General features: G+C 40.0%; 1 protein-coding gene across 1 annotated transcript; it reads left to right on the top strand.

The window, feature by feature from the left end:
* Positions 1–310: 310 nt before the first annotated feature.
* On the top strand, positions 311–12,349 carry LOC145775231 (pro-cathepsin H-like). The gene is made up of 9 exons (XM_082586484.1): positions 311–464; positions 1,189–1,332; positions 1,781–1,953; positions 2,528–2,676; positions 3,871–3,952; positions 4,676–4,744; positions 10,185–10,291; positions 10,653–10,784; positions 11,104–12,349. The coding sequence occupies exons 1-9, from the start codon at positions 365–367 to the stop codon at positions 11,174–11,176; spliced, it is 1,029 nt and encodes a 342-aa protein (XP_082442610.1). The 5' UTR covers positions 311–364; the 3' UTR covers positions 11,177–12,349.
* Positions 12,350–15,947: the final 3,598 nt, after the last annotated feature.

Here is a 15,947-nt window from a genome sequence, read left to right as displayed (position 1 = left end):
TTGTTTTGGGGTCCATTGGACCCCACGGTAGACAGAGGGTTAAAACATGCCATTTTTAGTATCAGCATCAATATTCATTGAAGAGGTTAGAAAGTCGTGTCTCAATTTTATGCCAAATAGCATTATTACCAGTATCAACTGGTGACGTGAACAAAATTTTTGTTGTGTACATTTTGTCTTGATACAAAAACTCGATATGTTTTGAAAATGAAGTTGAAAAACCATGAAACCAAAACATGATTATTTAGCAAAGTCCACGGAAAGCAGTAAACATGGGTACAGCCACTCGTATTATTCCTTGTACAGATATGATTCTTTTGCATGGCTTCAGAAAATTTAATTAAGAGTACTGTTCACTACTGAAATGAAGTTGGCTTACGTTTTTTGTGCATTGTGTTGCGTGTTGGTTTGCCATGCAGGTGGCCCTGTCTTGAGGATGGGAAAAACACTTCAACCAGGAGAAGGTGACTTGATACTTTTGTGGTTATAAATGGTATATACTATGTAATAATTTCTTCATTTTCTAAAAATCCTGTTTTACTCTATTTTGTATTTATTATGTTTTATAAGAATAAATATTTAATAAAAAATATGATGAGGTATAAATTATAAAAAATACTTGACTAAAGTTTTGAAATAGGCATTTTATAAAACACAATTGACTACCAATCTCTTTAAGCCCACTCGCTTATTTAACTGAAATTAGCTTGGTTTGGAATTGCTCTTGTCAAACAACACTCGCTGAATAAATACAAACTCTATTTGATAAGTTAAGTTGTTTAGTTATCACATAGTTTTCTTGTTAAAACAATGAAAACTATTAATACTACAAAAAGTGCTCAATGCTAAGCAAAAAGGCAAAGCAGAGCAAATTAAATCAAATATAGTTATTACTATCTGAAGCCTTTACAAATTGTTTCACCTAACGGATCATCAGAAGGTCTTATTCAAATAGAATAACTATATTTGATTTAGTTTTTTTGTTAGATATTTGATGGCCTTGTGGCGCTTATCCGGTGACTCATTTAATATGTTCGTTACCATGGGCTCGCCTTAATGTACAAAAAACGTCTTGTTCATCATCGTTTATGAGCACTGAAACAGCAAAAATTTACCGTTTGATTCATAAGCTCAAATCTGTTTGCATTTGTGATGGGCTTAGTACCCTAACCTTGATTTTATTTTAAGGTTTTCAGCAATTCAATGCATGGGTTAGCAAGTACCAGCGTTCATATTCAGGATATGATGAAACAAAAAAAAGACTTGTAAACTTTTTGGATCACAATGAAATGGTGCAGAGCCACAACAACAACAAAGACTTGTCTTGGAAAAGTAATTGTCTTTTCAACTGTGCTTTGTCGTGATATCACACCAGGGTGTGAATTTTGGATAATACCATCGTGTCGACATGTTTTCACTACAAGTTACAAATAAATTGTTGTAAAATACCCATGAGTTGCAAAAAACAGCCATTCATATACATTTTTAGAGTGTTTGCTACTAAAAGTAAACCTACTCTGATATATTTTTGCTAAACTTTACCTATCCACATGGCCATGCAGCGTGGGTCTGCTACTATTCGGTGAGTCCGATTCGGTGAGTTCCTAACCTCTAATCCCTAACCCTATAACAGCAATGATAATTAGGCTACGGTACCCGATATTTAAAAAAAAAAATTGAAAAAATCCCCTGTTAAGGGATCGGACTCACCGAAACGGGCCATTCCGTGCAGCGTAATGTCTTCCTATTTAATATGTAACTTATAATTTGATTTTTGCAGTGGAGCTCAACAAATTTTCAGATATGGATTTTAAAGAATTTTCCTCTTTATATTTGATGGCTTCCCAGAATTGTAGTGCCACCAGAAAAGGACATTCTCTATCCGGAAGTTCTCTTCCTGAAAGCAAGGATTGGAGAGCGGAAGGCAATTTCGTCACCCCTGTCAAGAACCAGGTGTGTACCACCATAGTTGCGTTGGCCTAGGTAACGTCTATGACGGCTTTGCCACGAAGATGTCGTGTTTTTCTTTTCACGTAACCAACTTTTATTGGCCAACCACCCACTCTGCTTATGCTTCTGGTACGTAACCAAACTAACCATCTTGTGATAAACCAATCGCAATAGATGGCATTTTTACGGAGAAGCTGATTTTGTAAAAATGATCGTAACTGACAGAGTTTGAGCGACACTACAGTGCCAATATTTTTGTACTTCCGTGATGAAATATTCCATCTTCAATTTGAAGCATTCATCAAACCTTTGATCAGTTTTGACAACGAAACCAAGGAATCCCAGCACGAACTTTCATGCAAAGATTTTAATCCCCCACTGAACACAGCACAGAAGAATTACGAGAACTGACCGAGAATCGCTAATTATGGAGAATTTATCGACGCTTTTTGCACCGAACTGGTTTAAAATAAATTAGTTTCTATCAAGCCAAATGTAAGCAATCTCCTGATTTTGCGCACACAAAATCGTGGAAGCAGTTGAATAAAAAGTTACCCTCAATGACATAACAACGCAGGGTTCGTGTGGTAGCTGTTGGACATTCTCCACCACAGGATGTTTGGAATCCGCCACTGCCATCCATGCTAAACACCACCCCCTGTATTCCCTGTCTGAACAGCAACTCGTCGACTGCGCACAAGCGTTTGATGATCATGGTTGTAACGGGTGAGAGAGACTTCGTATGGCACGTTAAGTGAATTGCTTCACTTCCAGCCATTGTCACATTTTGACTGAATGTATGCTGTTTAACCGAATTAGTTTTACACTTATGTTTTTTAACGTTAACTTGAGCAGTGTTTATGCTAGCGTCGAGTGCATCAAGGAGCTTCTTAACTTAGTACCGTATCACCTTAAAATTACTACCTGCGGAATTTGTAATTGTACCTCTACAAGATCGGGATTCGATGATGTGCGTGGCTCTGCTTAGCGGCGTTCTTTTCACGACTGATTATTATCTTCCTCAGCTGCTGAGGTGTCATGCAGCATTGCTACGTTGCATTCTTGCAGTAATTTATGATGTTTAATCAGCGAAAAACCATTAAGATCGCCTATTTTGAGCGATGATTTATGAAACCATTTCTTGCCTTTCAATATTTCACACCTGCGTGGTTTCACTGGACGTTAGAATAATATAAAGGCATGCAAATGTAACAACAACAAACGGGATTTGATCAGTGCACTGTAATTGCCATATGTTTCACAGACTTTGTTGATGACTGCCGTAACCAGGTAGTGTCGTCAGGAAATAGTTTGATGTCGATTTCCTGACTTAGTTGTAATCAGCACTTTATGAGATCACCACTTTAGTCTCGTGACTCGCTGCAATGCGAACATCACGTGCTTGGGTCGTCGAGACAAAGCGATCATGTGATCTATGGCTGTTTATGGGTTGTTACAAAGTTACGAGCGATTTTTATGACCATTTGCTTTGCAGTTTACAAGTATGCTGGAATTCGAAACCATTGCAGATCTCTAAACTCTTTTTTTTTTCCGGCGACTAAGCTTGGCTTACTAGAGCTTCTCGGTGGCCAACAACCATCAATGCAGGCCTCTATGCTCGGTCGCTATGAGCTTAGACCTAGAGGCTTACATTGATCATTTTTATGTTGAAAACAGTTTGTTCAAGGAACCTTCGTGTTAGTCCTTGAAGTTTGAGAATCAAAGTTCAAGAGGCTGAGTTTAGTAATATACCCAAATGTCGGCTTTGCATGGTAAGAGTTTGACACAAAAGTTGCTCAGATGTTCAACTCTTAGCATTGTAATAACAATAACATGCATGGATTGCATCAAACCATCTGCATTCACTTCACTTCTAAGCGACAAACCTTTTAATGCATCACCTAATGTTGTTCATTCCAGAGGCCTTCCCAGCCACGCGTTCGAATACATCCACTACAACAAGGGTATCATGGCTGAACAGGACTACCCGTACAAAGCAGTGGTAGGAACATTACTTGCGGTCACTTGTTACTTTCACCTTTTGAGTAGCTCTAAGACAGGGGTTTTCAACCTGGGGGTAGCAACCCCTGTGAAGGTCGCGAACTGTTTTTCGGAGGGTCACAAAGGCGCATGAAAATCCAGTGTGTTGTTTTCATTTTTGCCAGAAAAGATTAAAAACTGTGTTTTTTCGCAATCGACCATTTCTCGACTTGAGAATATTCTATTGTTTAAGCTTTCAGACGTTGCAAGGCTTTAACAATAGGAAACATAAAGGGCTTTAATTCTCGGGCTTTAACAATAAGGCTTTAACAATAACTTATTTCAAACTTTGCGCGCGATAAGTTTTTGTCCAAAAATTGAATTTTCATTTTGCATGTTTAGTTGTTTTCAGCAACATGTCCTGTGTTTTGCCATGCTAGACAGGTAGTCACTACCTGGTCTAGCCCCCTGAAGAAGTCAGTCGTGTCTGATTGACGAAACGTCGGAATAAAAGCAGATTGCCTCTGTATACATCTTGTGATAGTTTAGCTTAATTTGCACCAGTAGAACATGCTGCTCAATGCCAAGCGAAAAGCCAAGCAGATTAATCTTCACAGCTTAGATTTGTCGCTTTCAATGTAATTACATTGCGCCTGTCAATACTTTCATGGTTCGTCTATTCGCATAGCGACAGTGGGCAATTGCCACCACTTCTAGTGGTTTATTGACTATGTTCCTTCTCCAGGGCGGATCTTGCAAGTTCAGACCCTCAGAGGCGGTCGCCTTCGTAAAGAGCGTCGTCAACATTACCAAGGTTGGTAGAGTCGCATAGATTTTGTGTATAGCGCACACGCCCTCGCTTGCCTTGCTATGACCATATGCAAATACTAAATTATGACGTTTCTGTCCCGGGTATGATCATAAAACTGCAACCAGTGGAACAGGCTCCGATGTAAGGTTTCTGGAGTTATTTGGAATATTGCTCTTTAGTTTTCTATTACTTCCAAGTCTGTTCTGGCCCGCAGCAGTAGCATCTAACAGGGCCGGCCCCAGCTATGAGTTAAATAGCTCTATTAAACTTGTGACCTTATTCAAACCTGGGTGTGCAGAAGACTGCACGGAAGAAACATGTCATTGGGTGTTGTTGAACGGACAGGAAGGTACCACCCAGTATCATAGTTGCATGACATGCTTTGGATACTGCGACCTGAGAGGAGAAAGTGAGTGTCTAGTCCTGCACAGCTCTCCCTGACTAAAAGCAAAATCACGCGCAAGTCATGTTTTTGAATCAGAAGTCCGGTGGCGATGGAGAAACGGCGTACTACTAAATGGTGCGGATACACCCAAGCTGTAACGATAAACCCACACACAGATGGCTCAGGCCATATGTTCGTTCTCCACTGAATTCAGCAAAATCTGGCAGCTTCCTGAGCGACAGAGCAGCCCTATCAAGGAATGCTCTACTCACCTCCGTAGTCTTGGTATAGAGCTAGAAAAGGTGCTCTGAAATAGCCTTTTCTATCATGCCCTGGCCAGCCTGCCATAGCTAGTGGGGATCCCTACACGCGGCCGCGAAAACAAAGCAAACACTTCAGTCTCAGAATATTTCATGGAATCATGATGCTTCGATCCCAGTATTTTGAAGCGGAAGCTTCCAACGAAATGTCTTCAGCCTGTCGTGGAAGCGTTTTTATTCGGCATCTACCTGTTTTTAAAATTTAAAAGTAAATTACCTATCTCAATGAAAAGAAAAGTATATAATCAATGCATTCTCCCAACAATGACATACGGAGCAGAAACATGGAACTTAACGAAAGCACTAACACTCAAACTACGCACTGCGCAAAGATGGTACTGCTATTTTGCATTCATCAAATGCTGGCATTTGCACAACAATCTACAGGAAACCAGCCAAATGGATACGACAACAAACACAAATCAAAGATATCATTCAAACAATAAAAAGTTTAAAGTGGAATTGGGCAGGACATATCGTGCGAACAACTGACAACAGGTGGACAAGAAGAGCTACTGACTGGATACCGCTTGACAATAAACGCAAAAGAGGGAAACAGAAAACAAGATGGCGAGACGAACTCTACCAATTCGACAAACACTGGACACAAACGTGCAAAGACAGACAAAATTATAAAGATATGGGGGAAGGCCTTCATCCTGCAGTGGAACAACAATGGCTGACAATGATGATGATCTGTTTTAAATTGCAATTATGTATGTGTTTGTGAAGAACTGCATCCGGCAACCCAACTGGCTTCAAGGCTTAACCAATTTCGCCCTGTCGATCTCTCTGCTGACATCTTCTGGCCATCACGGCATTTCAAGCGCAACAATCCACAATTAATTCAAGGATTTTCAACTACCACTAAATATTTATATTGGCGCCGATGTTTATGTAAAGCATTCTGAGGATGGCTGCTTGGCTAGGACCTCCCAGAACGCTTCGCATCCCCGTTGCAGTATCCGCACTAGGGTGCATAGGCGCCGACTCCAGGGGGGCGCCGCCCCCCCGTGAATTTAGCTCGGGGTGGCTGCCCCCCCGCAAATTATTTTGAAAAATCCGAAATCAAATGTTTCTAAGTTCAGATTTGGGTTAGTTTGACCTTCATTGCGGATCGATCTCAATTAAAAGATCTACTTGTTGCAACAAGAGCGCTGCTCCTAAGATAACAAAAGAAACAGAAGTACGATAGCGGATAAACGCCAGCCCAGCATGGTGCCGTTGAAGCATAGCAACAATGATTGAAAAACGTTTTTCTTAATTTCTTCTGCTTTGTTTTTTTCTGGGGAGTGTTAATAACGAGGTACGGTTTGCTGTTTGCTCAGTTTAGTATCTACGCGTATTAAGAGCTAAAGTTCAAAGTGACCAGCTTATAATTCGAAGTAGCCTACAGGCCTCGAAATTCGTTTTTGTTGACGGCGGACAAACGTGTCCGGTCTGAGCAGGAGCAGCTATCTCGGCGGACAAATGAAGTCTCACGGCTGACACACCAGTTTTAGCCGTCGATTGTCATGCTTAATCACTTTATCTTGATAATAATTCTTCGCCATTTCAGAACTATAACTACGGTTTAGAAGGCTTTTTAAAAATTCAGCAAAGTCATTCTGAAAGGCTTTCATCAGACCAACGACTTGCGCTTGAAGAGTCAAAGCGCCGTGTAGCTGGTCAATACGTCACATAACTGATTAACTTCCACCGAACGAGGTCGCGTTGCTTATTGCGTCACAATGCTCTGGGCAGGAGTCGGAAAATTTCTACACTAACGCTACTATTTTCTGCTGTGTACAGTTTCAAAAGCTTTTTTCTTTAATTTTATTTTTGCGTGCCATGTGAGCGAAAGTGAATTTTCCTTGGGTCTTTTTTTTCTTACTGTAATACCAAAACTTAACAAATTTTGTTGCATCTTGCTGTAATAGCCTACTCGTATAATCTACTTTAGTAACCAACCTTGCCCTATCATTATTACTCGGAGATCAATGCCAGACATTGTGACGTAAAACTTGAACTAAATTGCGCGTGATTAGTGTAGATTCTGTAAAAGTACCTGTACTCCTATCGATTCTCAGTGAAGAATTCACCTTTGTTACGCTGATTCAATGTCATCAATCGTTGAAGCAATGTAAAAATCGAAAGTTTTCCTCCTTGAATGGAAGCTAAGGGATACAGTATTCACATTTTCTAGAATGCGCTGGAAATTATATTATCGCAACAATTGTTCGTGCTATGCAATGACGATTTGTATCGCTAGTTCCTGTGTTATTTCTCGGCGGACAAATATGACCGATCTAGATGGTACTTCCCGCGGACATCACATGCTGTGACGGCGGACATGTCCGCCGTGAATTTCTAGGCCTGAGCCTACATTATAAAGCTTGGCGATATACAATGGCATATAGACGCAAAAAACATCAATGCTGACAAACAAACATCAGCATTTTGAATGTAAGCAATCAGTCGGCTAGAAAGTTTGCCCCCCCGACGATTTTCAAAATCCGGCGCCTATGCTAGGGTGTCCCACTTTTAGGCGACTTTTCAGGAAAATTAGGTTCGGGTCAAATTCTGACTGGATTTTCGTCACTGATTTCAAAAATTACGTTATTTTTTCATTATGACGTCATCTTGATGCACCAGCTAGCGGATTTTTGCTATTTTGGCCTTATCACGAATATGGTAAGAGCTAGAGAGTTGGAACTTGCGCCAAAATGACCGGAAGGGACGATTTCTTATGTGTTGTCAACGCAATATGAAACGCTAACTGCAACAGAAAAGGAGTTATTTTGAAAAAACATGTTTTTGGTCATTTTTGGACAAAACGTGAAACACGGCAATTTTGCTTGGGTTTTGCTACAGTGATGCTTTTATTTCGATTGTTAAGCTGCGCCACCTTATTTAACAATTAAGTACAGTGGTAGTAGCTTAACAATAGAATATAGTGACGCTTTTATTTCGATTGTTATGTCATCAACAGTACATTCTAAAATAAAAATGATGCAATGTTGCATCATTTTTGTTTGGGATATTTTGCAAACAAGATTCATAAATTTTGTCTGGCAGATGGTGGTTTGATGAACAGAATTAAGAAAATACCAAAACCTAAGCCCCAACATCTAAAAATCCGATAAGATTGTAAAGTTTCCATCACAGATATAGCCGCAAATCATTTAAAAGCCAAGATCTTATGGTTTTCTGAGCACAAGAAAGAAGCTAAAGATTCATCTTTTCGGAGCAACCATTATGTGTCTTCTTGCTCTGGCAGCTCATTTAGTGATGGGTGTTCCAGGAAATTTGAAACCCCTACTTTTTTATCGTCAAGAAGGCGTGTCCCATGCGCGTTGGATAACAATAGCGAGTGGTTACTTAAGAATGCTGATTTTTGGTTATTGTGTTGGGCCTCAGGATATTCCTAAACTTCAACGTATGGTTTCTTTCATTGTTTGTGTTTATTTGCCAGCATCTTTGGTCATCCATCTTAAACCTTCTGCTGCTGAAGGTCCCTCAATTGTACTGTTTACAAGAGATTTATTACTTGCACATAAATCTGTTGATGAACCAGTATTCAACGCTGTTCTGATAGGCCTACATCGTTAAGCATGCATCCCAATGGTTGAGCCCTAAAAACGTTGCTTTGAGCTCCCACGCTGAAGCTCCGCCTTTTGCTGCTGATGCGGTAAGACAGAAAATTTTCCCAAGAACATTGATATCGAGCAGATGCTTTTGAAGTGTGGCAACTTACGTGATTTTTTTCTCCGAAGAAACTAAGATTGCATGTTTTTCATCTCCATTAGTGTTTTGGCGTATGATCGACAACAACAACAGAGCGCTTCATTGGAAGACTGAAACGTGTTGTGAACGGCTTGATTCGAGATGACCAAGATGATTTGGGCAAAACAGACTTGCGCATCTGTGCTGCTTTGTACAGTATGGTGTGACAAATAATCCCATTGAACTGTGTTGTGTTGTTGAATTGTGGTTTTGTTTGATAGATCTTTGAACTAAACGATCAAGGGTTTAACGTTTGCTAGTATTAGTAATTGCAACAACCATGCAAAAATCAATGCTGAGGTAATTAATTCTAAATACAATATGCTAGTAGACTACTACCAAGTAGCCTACCACTGTACTTAATTGTTAAACAATGTGGCGCAGCACAGCAAATTAATCGAAATAAAAGCGTCACTGTAGCAAAATTGCCATGTTTCTCATTTTTTTTCTAAAAACATGTTTTTTCAAAATAACTCCTTTTCTGTTGCAGTTAGCGTTTCATATTGCGTTGACAACAAATAAGAAATTGTCCCTTCCGGTCATTTTGGCGCAAGTTCCAACTCTCTAGCTCTTACCATATTCGTGATAAAGCCAAAATAGCAAAAATCCGCTAGCTGGCGCATCAAGATGACGTCATAATGAAAAAATAACGTAATTTTTGAAATCAGTGACGAAAATCCAGTCAGAATTTGACCCGAACCTAATTTTCCTGAAAAGTCGCCTAAAAGTGGGACACCCTAATCCGCACCTTTTACAGGACAGGTGTTTTATTTGATCATTGTGAATGTGATGTTTTGAATATGTGCTTTTTTAACGTCTGTGTTATTATACTCGCAGCAAACCGATCAAAGTCATACCGATCTATATTATATAGAATATAGATCGGTATGACTATGACGTAGAATAGGCATAATCTATGAATTATGCCAACCCCTTGGCTCCATCATTCCACTGCTGTTGTGCATTCCACCAGGGATCAGAGGCCGAGATGAAAGACGCTGTGGCCCTAAAGAATCCAGTCAGCGTCGCGTTCCAAGTCACTTCGGACTTTCAGAGCTACAAGTCTGGGGTCTACACAAAGTAAGTGGCATAACACACTGAACGAGTAGAAGGTTGTGGCTGGCAAGAGCTGGAAGTTAACGTAGCTCTCTCGCCTGATTCTCACCTTAGGAAGCGATTACACTAACGACCTGTTGTGACACGGCTGCCAGTTCTTTTTCAATGTCGCGATAAGAAATATACGAAAACTGTGTTTGATTGAAATGAATTGTGTTATTGCACAATTGGCATGGAATTATTATTCATGATTTACTAAATAGGCAATTATTAATTTAATGCTACCACTGATGGCGTACAGAGGCTGACTGTCAGACGTTTATTTGGCGGGAAAGGCGAATATGCTTCTTTGAACGAGTTATCACGACCGTCCATTGTGTTTCAGTCCCAACTGCGGTGATCTCCCCAGCGAGGTGAACCACGCTGTACTCGCGGTAGGCTATGGAGTGGACAAGGACACTGGGATGAATTACTGGCTCATAAAGAACTCGTGGGGGCCAGATTGGGGCATGGATGGGTAAGTGGGGTGACTGCCTGGGGGTAAAATCAGGTCATGATTGTCTGCGAATACCATGTGGGGTTCCAATTGCTTTCAATTATGAAAAAAATCTAGATTGAATTTCCCACAACTGAGACGAGGCCGCCTGCATCATTTACTGTAGGTAGAGGATCCGATTTGTGCATTGCAATGACAACGCAACTCGAATTTTTATAAAGTTGTTTATTGAACTGGAAACTCACTCAGTTTGGTCGCATCCCTTGACAAAGCGCTTTTTTACCGAACTTTTTCACTCCGTGTGTCGGGAAGATAACCATATCCCATTGTTCCATCACAGATACTTCATGATGCAGAGGGATGTCAATATGTGTGGGGTGGCGGATTGTGCTTCCTATCCCATTGTTGCATAGCTCCTCCATCATCATCAGCCGAGACCTTACCATTTCCTCTTTCTGCCTTTGATTTATTTTAGATAATTTTTTGTCTCACCTTTTATTGGAATTGTGATTCAGCATTAATACTTTAGACGAGAGCAATTTTTAATGATTAAAAGTAGTATTATTTTTAACCATTTTAAGGTAGAATTTGATTCAAGTACCGTATGCAATTGATTGTGTTTCGCTTTTAGCAGAATGATTGTTGCTTACCTCACAATGTAAATATTAACGACATGTTTTAGCCTGATGCTTCGAGTTCTGTGATCCGAAAGCCAGAGCAATCCGCTATTAGGCCTACCACATTGATTCATTCCACTATGCGAAAAATGCCGTTTCATTTTGTTGTTCACCGTCACCAAACCTAGATCCGCCTTGCATTGTTATGGCTGGAACAAATGTACCCAACATTGCTACCTACAGGGCGGTGGTTGTTGCACCGGTGAACGTTGAGAGCAAATAGCGCTGCGCGATTGTTACTTCAACTTATGTATCGCATTATAATGTTTGGTGCAGATATCTCTGGTTTGGTGGAAGGCATGTTACAATGTCATAACCGTACAACCTTGCTACTATTCATCACCCACTTACATTTACGTCTAATAGGGTATGTTGTATTTTAGCCCAGCTGTCTTTTACAGTGAACGGCAGGAGGGCCTATGCGAAAAAGCAGTATTTTTAGCACCTGTAAAGCATGAACATGTTATTTCTTTTTATATTGTAGTTGTTAAATTTCGGTAACAGTTATCATTATTATCATTCATTTATGTGGCAAGTTATAATGATGTCTTTGAGGACCTTCCCAATCTTTGTTTCTAGTCGCCTACAATGTGCTTATATCGAATGAATTATTATGCGAAACGTTGCCATGACCACCGACAACTTTGTGCGTCTACCCCTGGAAGTTTGTGGCATTCTTCAGCAGAAGCTTCTGTCGCTGTGTAAACCTGATTCATCGCCAATGCATCTTTACAACATATTTGATTTGCAACAAAAAAGCTTTTCCACGAGAAACTTTAATTATTGTAGCCTACTTCGAACAACTTACGTCACTGGATGATTTCATTATGTGATTTCCTCATGGTTTTAACTGATACGAAAAGTTGCCTTTCTATGCAGTTGCTTCCATAATAAAGTTGAAAACTGCGACTTTTGATTCATATTTCGTTTCATAAACTTTATTGATTCCACCTCCACTTCCTTTGGATTGAGGAACCTCACTTTAAGGACCGACCTGTGTCGTAGGCTAATTTGTGCGAACTGCTCGATCGAAACTTTCTTTGAAAAAAAACACTGAAACTTATTTTCTGCTCTACATTTTTTTAAATAAGTAGACTACGAATGTGAAGGATGTCGGACTGATGCAAGTCTATAGGCTACTTGAGATAGACAAATGAGAATTATCCAACAGAAGCCTATAGCAGGGTAGGCAAACTTTTTAAAATAAGAGACACTTGCCGAAAACTGCAAATACCCGCGAACGGTAAAAGACGTACCGGTAACCCCAGTAAAATTGGTAAACAATGCAAGCTTCACATGAAATAACCGAAAGAGAAAACAACAAACGCAGTTTGTTTTTGTTTGATTTCCTCATCTCTGACAATTTAAACGATGTGTTGTGAAAGCTAAACAAATTAAGTTAATTCCAGGCATTCATTTGTTGGGATTGCACGATGTTATGACTTTACAAACTTCATTTCAGAAAATAAAATGTCTAACTAGCCTACAGTAATTTTGCGTAGCCTAAAATAAAAATTTAGAGCCATGTCTTGCATTTTAATTAATCAGTTCCATTTCTACAGCAGACGTGTTTGTCACAAACGGTTGGCAAACTGGATAATCATATCTCTGGCCACATTAACATTAAACGGATTTACAAGAATGTCAAAACATGGGTTCAGTTCGTGCAAATCTGCCTTGAACTCCAATAATAATTCTTGCAACTATGATATTTTTCCAAATTGTGGTCTGACCTTACCTCTTCCGGAAAGCGCATTATTTGTTCTCATTCTGACATTAAGAAAATGACACAATAATTTTCACATATAATTTCTTAGAAAGACTCTCTTTGTTTTGGAAACCAAAAACTGTTTGAGCTGTAGGCTACATGCAGGGACATCTATAACTTGTATCCCTGGTTAGGCTACGTGTCTGATATACACTTTCGAGTTATGAGATTGTTTGTTTGTTTTTCATATCTTTATCCTGCATTGCGGGAAAGCGGACTTGAGCGCTATGCATCGGTGTACGCCCCGACGTACACCTGACCCACGCTACAGCCGACGGCAATGTCTGTTTCCTGTTGTCTACTCTACTTATTATGACTTAAGTTTAGTAGCCTACTACCCATTACTCGAAATCGATCACTGGGTAGAGGCAATTATTGTAAAGTTTCTTGCCCAGAGAAACAACAGCAAGTGCGGGTAGTTGGAGTCGAACATGCAGGCTCTCGACTGCGAGCCCAAAGAGAGCCTGCATGTTCGACTGCAACTACCCGCACTTGCTGTTGTTTCTCTGAGCAAGAAACTTTACTATAATTGCCTCTAGGCTACCCAGTGATCGATTTCGAGTAATGGGATTTCGAGTAAATACTATTGGGTAGTAGATATGCAGCGAACCCAAAATTTTTATCCGCACCGCAACTGAATCACCTATCCGCACCGCACACTGCAATTTATCTGGAACTTTAACACCGCAACCGCAAATAACAAAATTTTCAAAAAATGTTTTACGCGTTATTTTTTAGAAAGTCAATTGTGGCAAAAAGCACCCAGGGCATATAACTGGTACCGGTAACCTACCAGTAGCCTACAGTTGTGCACTATAATGACTAGGCTAACCAGATCATATTCTCTTACCAGCAATGCATCTAAGTTCTAAGACATCATGCTTTTTTAAATAGAATGTTCCTGGATCCAGTATAAGGACTTTTGAACAGTTTTTGTAAGCAATAATGCAATTTTAATGTCAGTGGCTGTATGAACTAGCCTAGGCATACTACACAGACAGAGAAGATGTCAAGAGTAAAACTTATAGCCTGAACTCACTAGGCTAACTGTTACAGTAACTAATGCGGTAGTTGCGCTAGGCCTATAGCCTGGTAACTGAGCTTATCAGCTAGGCTATTAACCAAAAACACTCGTACAGCTTCCTCACAAGCCAGCACCAAAAACCCTGTCAACTCCAAGCCATTTGCATAGCTTTGAGCTTTCCAGCTCAGGGTTTCCGAAAAAAAACTGATCCGTGTTTCCAATTTAAATTTGAAGTTTCATAACTGATTTTCTTGAAAAGTTGAAAGTTTACGAAAGTTTAATTTCTTGAAAGTTTACGCGGCACGCGGCGCGGCGCGGCTTGCATCACTAATGGGCAGTGACGTTCGGTGGCTTAAATCATTGGGAAAGCAACTTGGAAATATGCTGCAGCAAGGTAGTAGGCACGAAGGGCGTAACCGTCGGGCGAAGCCCGAAGGCATGTTGCCAAAGGCAATACTTCCAGGTGGGGGTCTCCCCCAGAAAATTTTGAAAAACTCTTCCAATTTGGTGCGCTCTGAGAGCATTTCCAAAACAAAATCTTCGGACTTTCCCAGTCCGAGGATGAAGATTTAATCAATCAATCAAACTGGGACTAGTCTAGAATGTTGGCTGCGTTTTTAGACTGAGCACAAAAACTTATTGTCAATGTCATCTGTAAGCATTTAAGACATGCATTGGACTGGTGCACTAGTAGGCCTAAAGAGCAAATAATTAGCCTATAAATTAAGCTAGTCCATTCTTGAAGAACACAAGTAAATTTGCTCTGAACTTGTGATGTCAGTCTATTGACCCAAAAGAATTTTAAAAACACTTGTGCTGTTTCAGTAGCCTACTGGTTGGTTAATGTACCCTTTGGAATTGCATGTTTTATTGTAGAATCTATGTTTTTTTTTGGTAAGAGAACCAGCTTTATTTTCAGCGTACTCAGTAGCTTATAGTTACAAGCGCGCAAATCACTCATGCGTAGAGGTTGTATTCCTTTCGTCTGAAACCAAAAACAGCCGCTATGAGATACGCATGACGTCACTGGGAAAGCACAACTAACCATACCATAACCATAACACATCTGATTGGCTAAGCAGCTGGTGACGTTTTGCAAAACGATTGAGGATTGGATAAAACGAAGGCGTTTTTTGACATTTTTGAACCTGGGAAAGCAACTTTGAAAGTTGATTTCCTTGGAGCTTCAGTGATGGTTTCTGACAAAAGCGTTTGCGTTAATTGGCATTTATAGGCAAGACATGCGGTTTGGTGAGGACTTCGACTTGTTCCCGACAATTTTCACCAAATCAAACGTCATATAAAAACCGTTATGGTCTACTTAACCTAGCTGGCATCTTACGTCATGGAAATTGCTAGAAAATGTCCAAATATTGTACCATCGTTCGTAAGACCTTATGAAATATTGCATCAGCCGCTTTGAACACCTGTTTGAATGACTTCATAATTGTCTTTTATTATTGCGTCACAGTACTGCGTACGTGAGTTTGAGATATTGCAAATCATTCTGGTTGTTCTTAAAATTGTTTGTTGGAAGTCAGTCGCATATAGTTAACTGTTTGCTTGGTGCTTACTAGCTGGACAAATTTTCCGTCTTTTATCCAAGTAATCTGTTCTGTAGTGACAAGTTTTAGTGGTGTACGGCGTTGCATCCAATTTCGACAGCCAGGTGGCTAATTTTACAGAAATACAAATTTGAATAGACGTTTCGAAGG

Source organism: Aplidium turbinatum, chromosome 8 (assembly GCF_918807975.1).
Source record: "Aplidium turbinatum chromosome 8, kaAplTurb1.1, whole genome shotgun sequence".
Taxonomy (NCBI): Eukaryota; Metazoa; Chordata; class Ascidiacea; order Aplousobranchia; family Polyclinidae; genus Aplidium; species Aplidium turbinatum.
Note: the sequence above shows the minus strand (reverse complement) of the source record. Positions and strands in the feature narration are given on the sequence as shown.

Coding starts and splice junctions, on each gene's coding strand:
- LOC145775231 (XM_082586484.1), top strand. CDS start 365: ATGAAGTTGGCTTACGTTTTTTGTGCATTGTGTTGCGTGTTGGTTTGC. Junction 1,954..2,527: donor TCACCCCTGTCAAGAACCAG/GTGTGTACCACC, acceptor ATAACAACGCAG/GGTTCGTGTGGTAGCTGTTG. Junction 2,677..3,870: donor GATGATCATGGTTGTAACGG/GTGAGAGAGACT, acceptor TGTTCATTCCAG/AGGCCTTCCCAGCCACGCGT.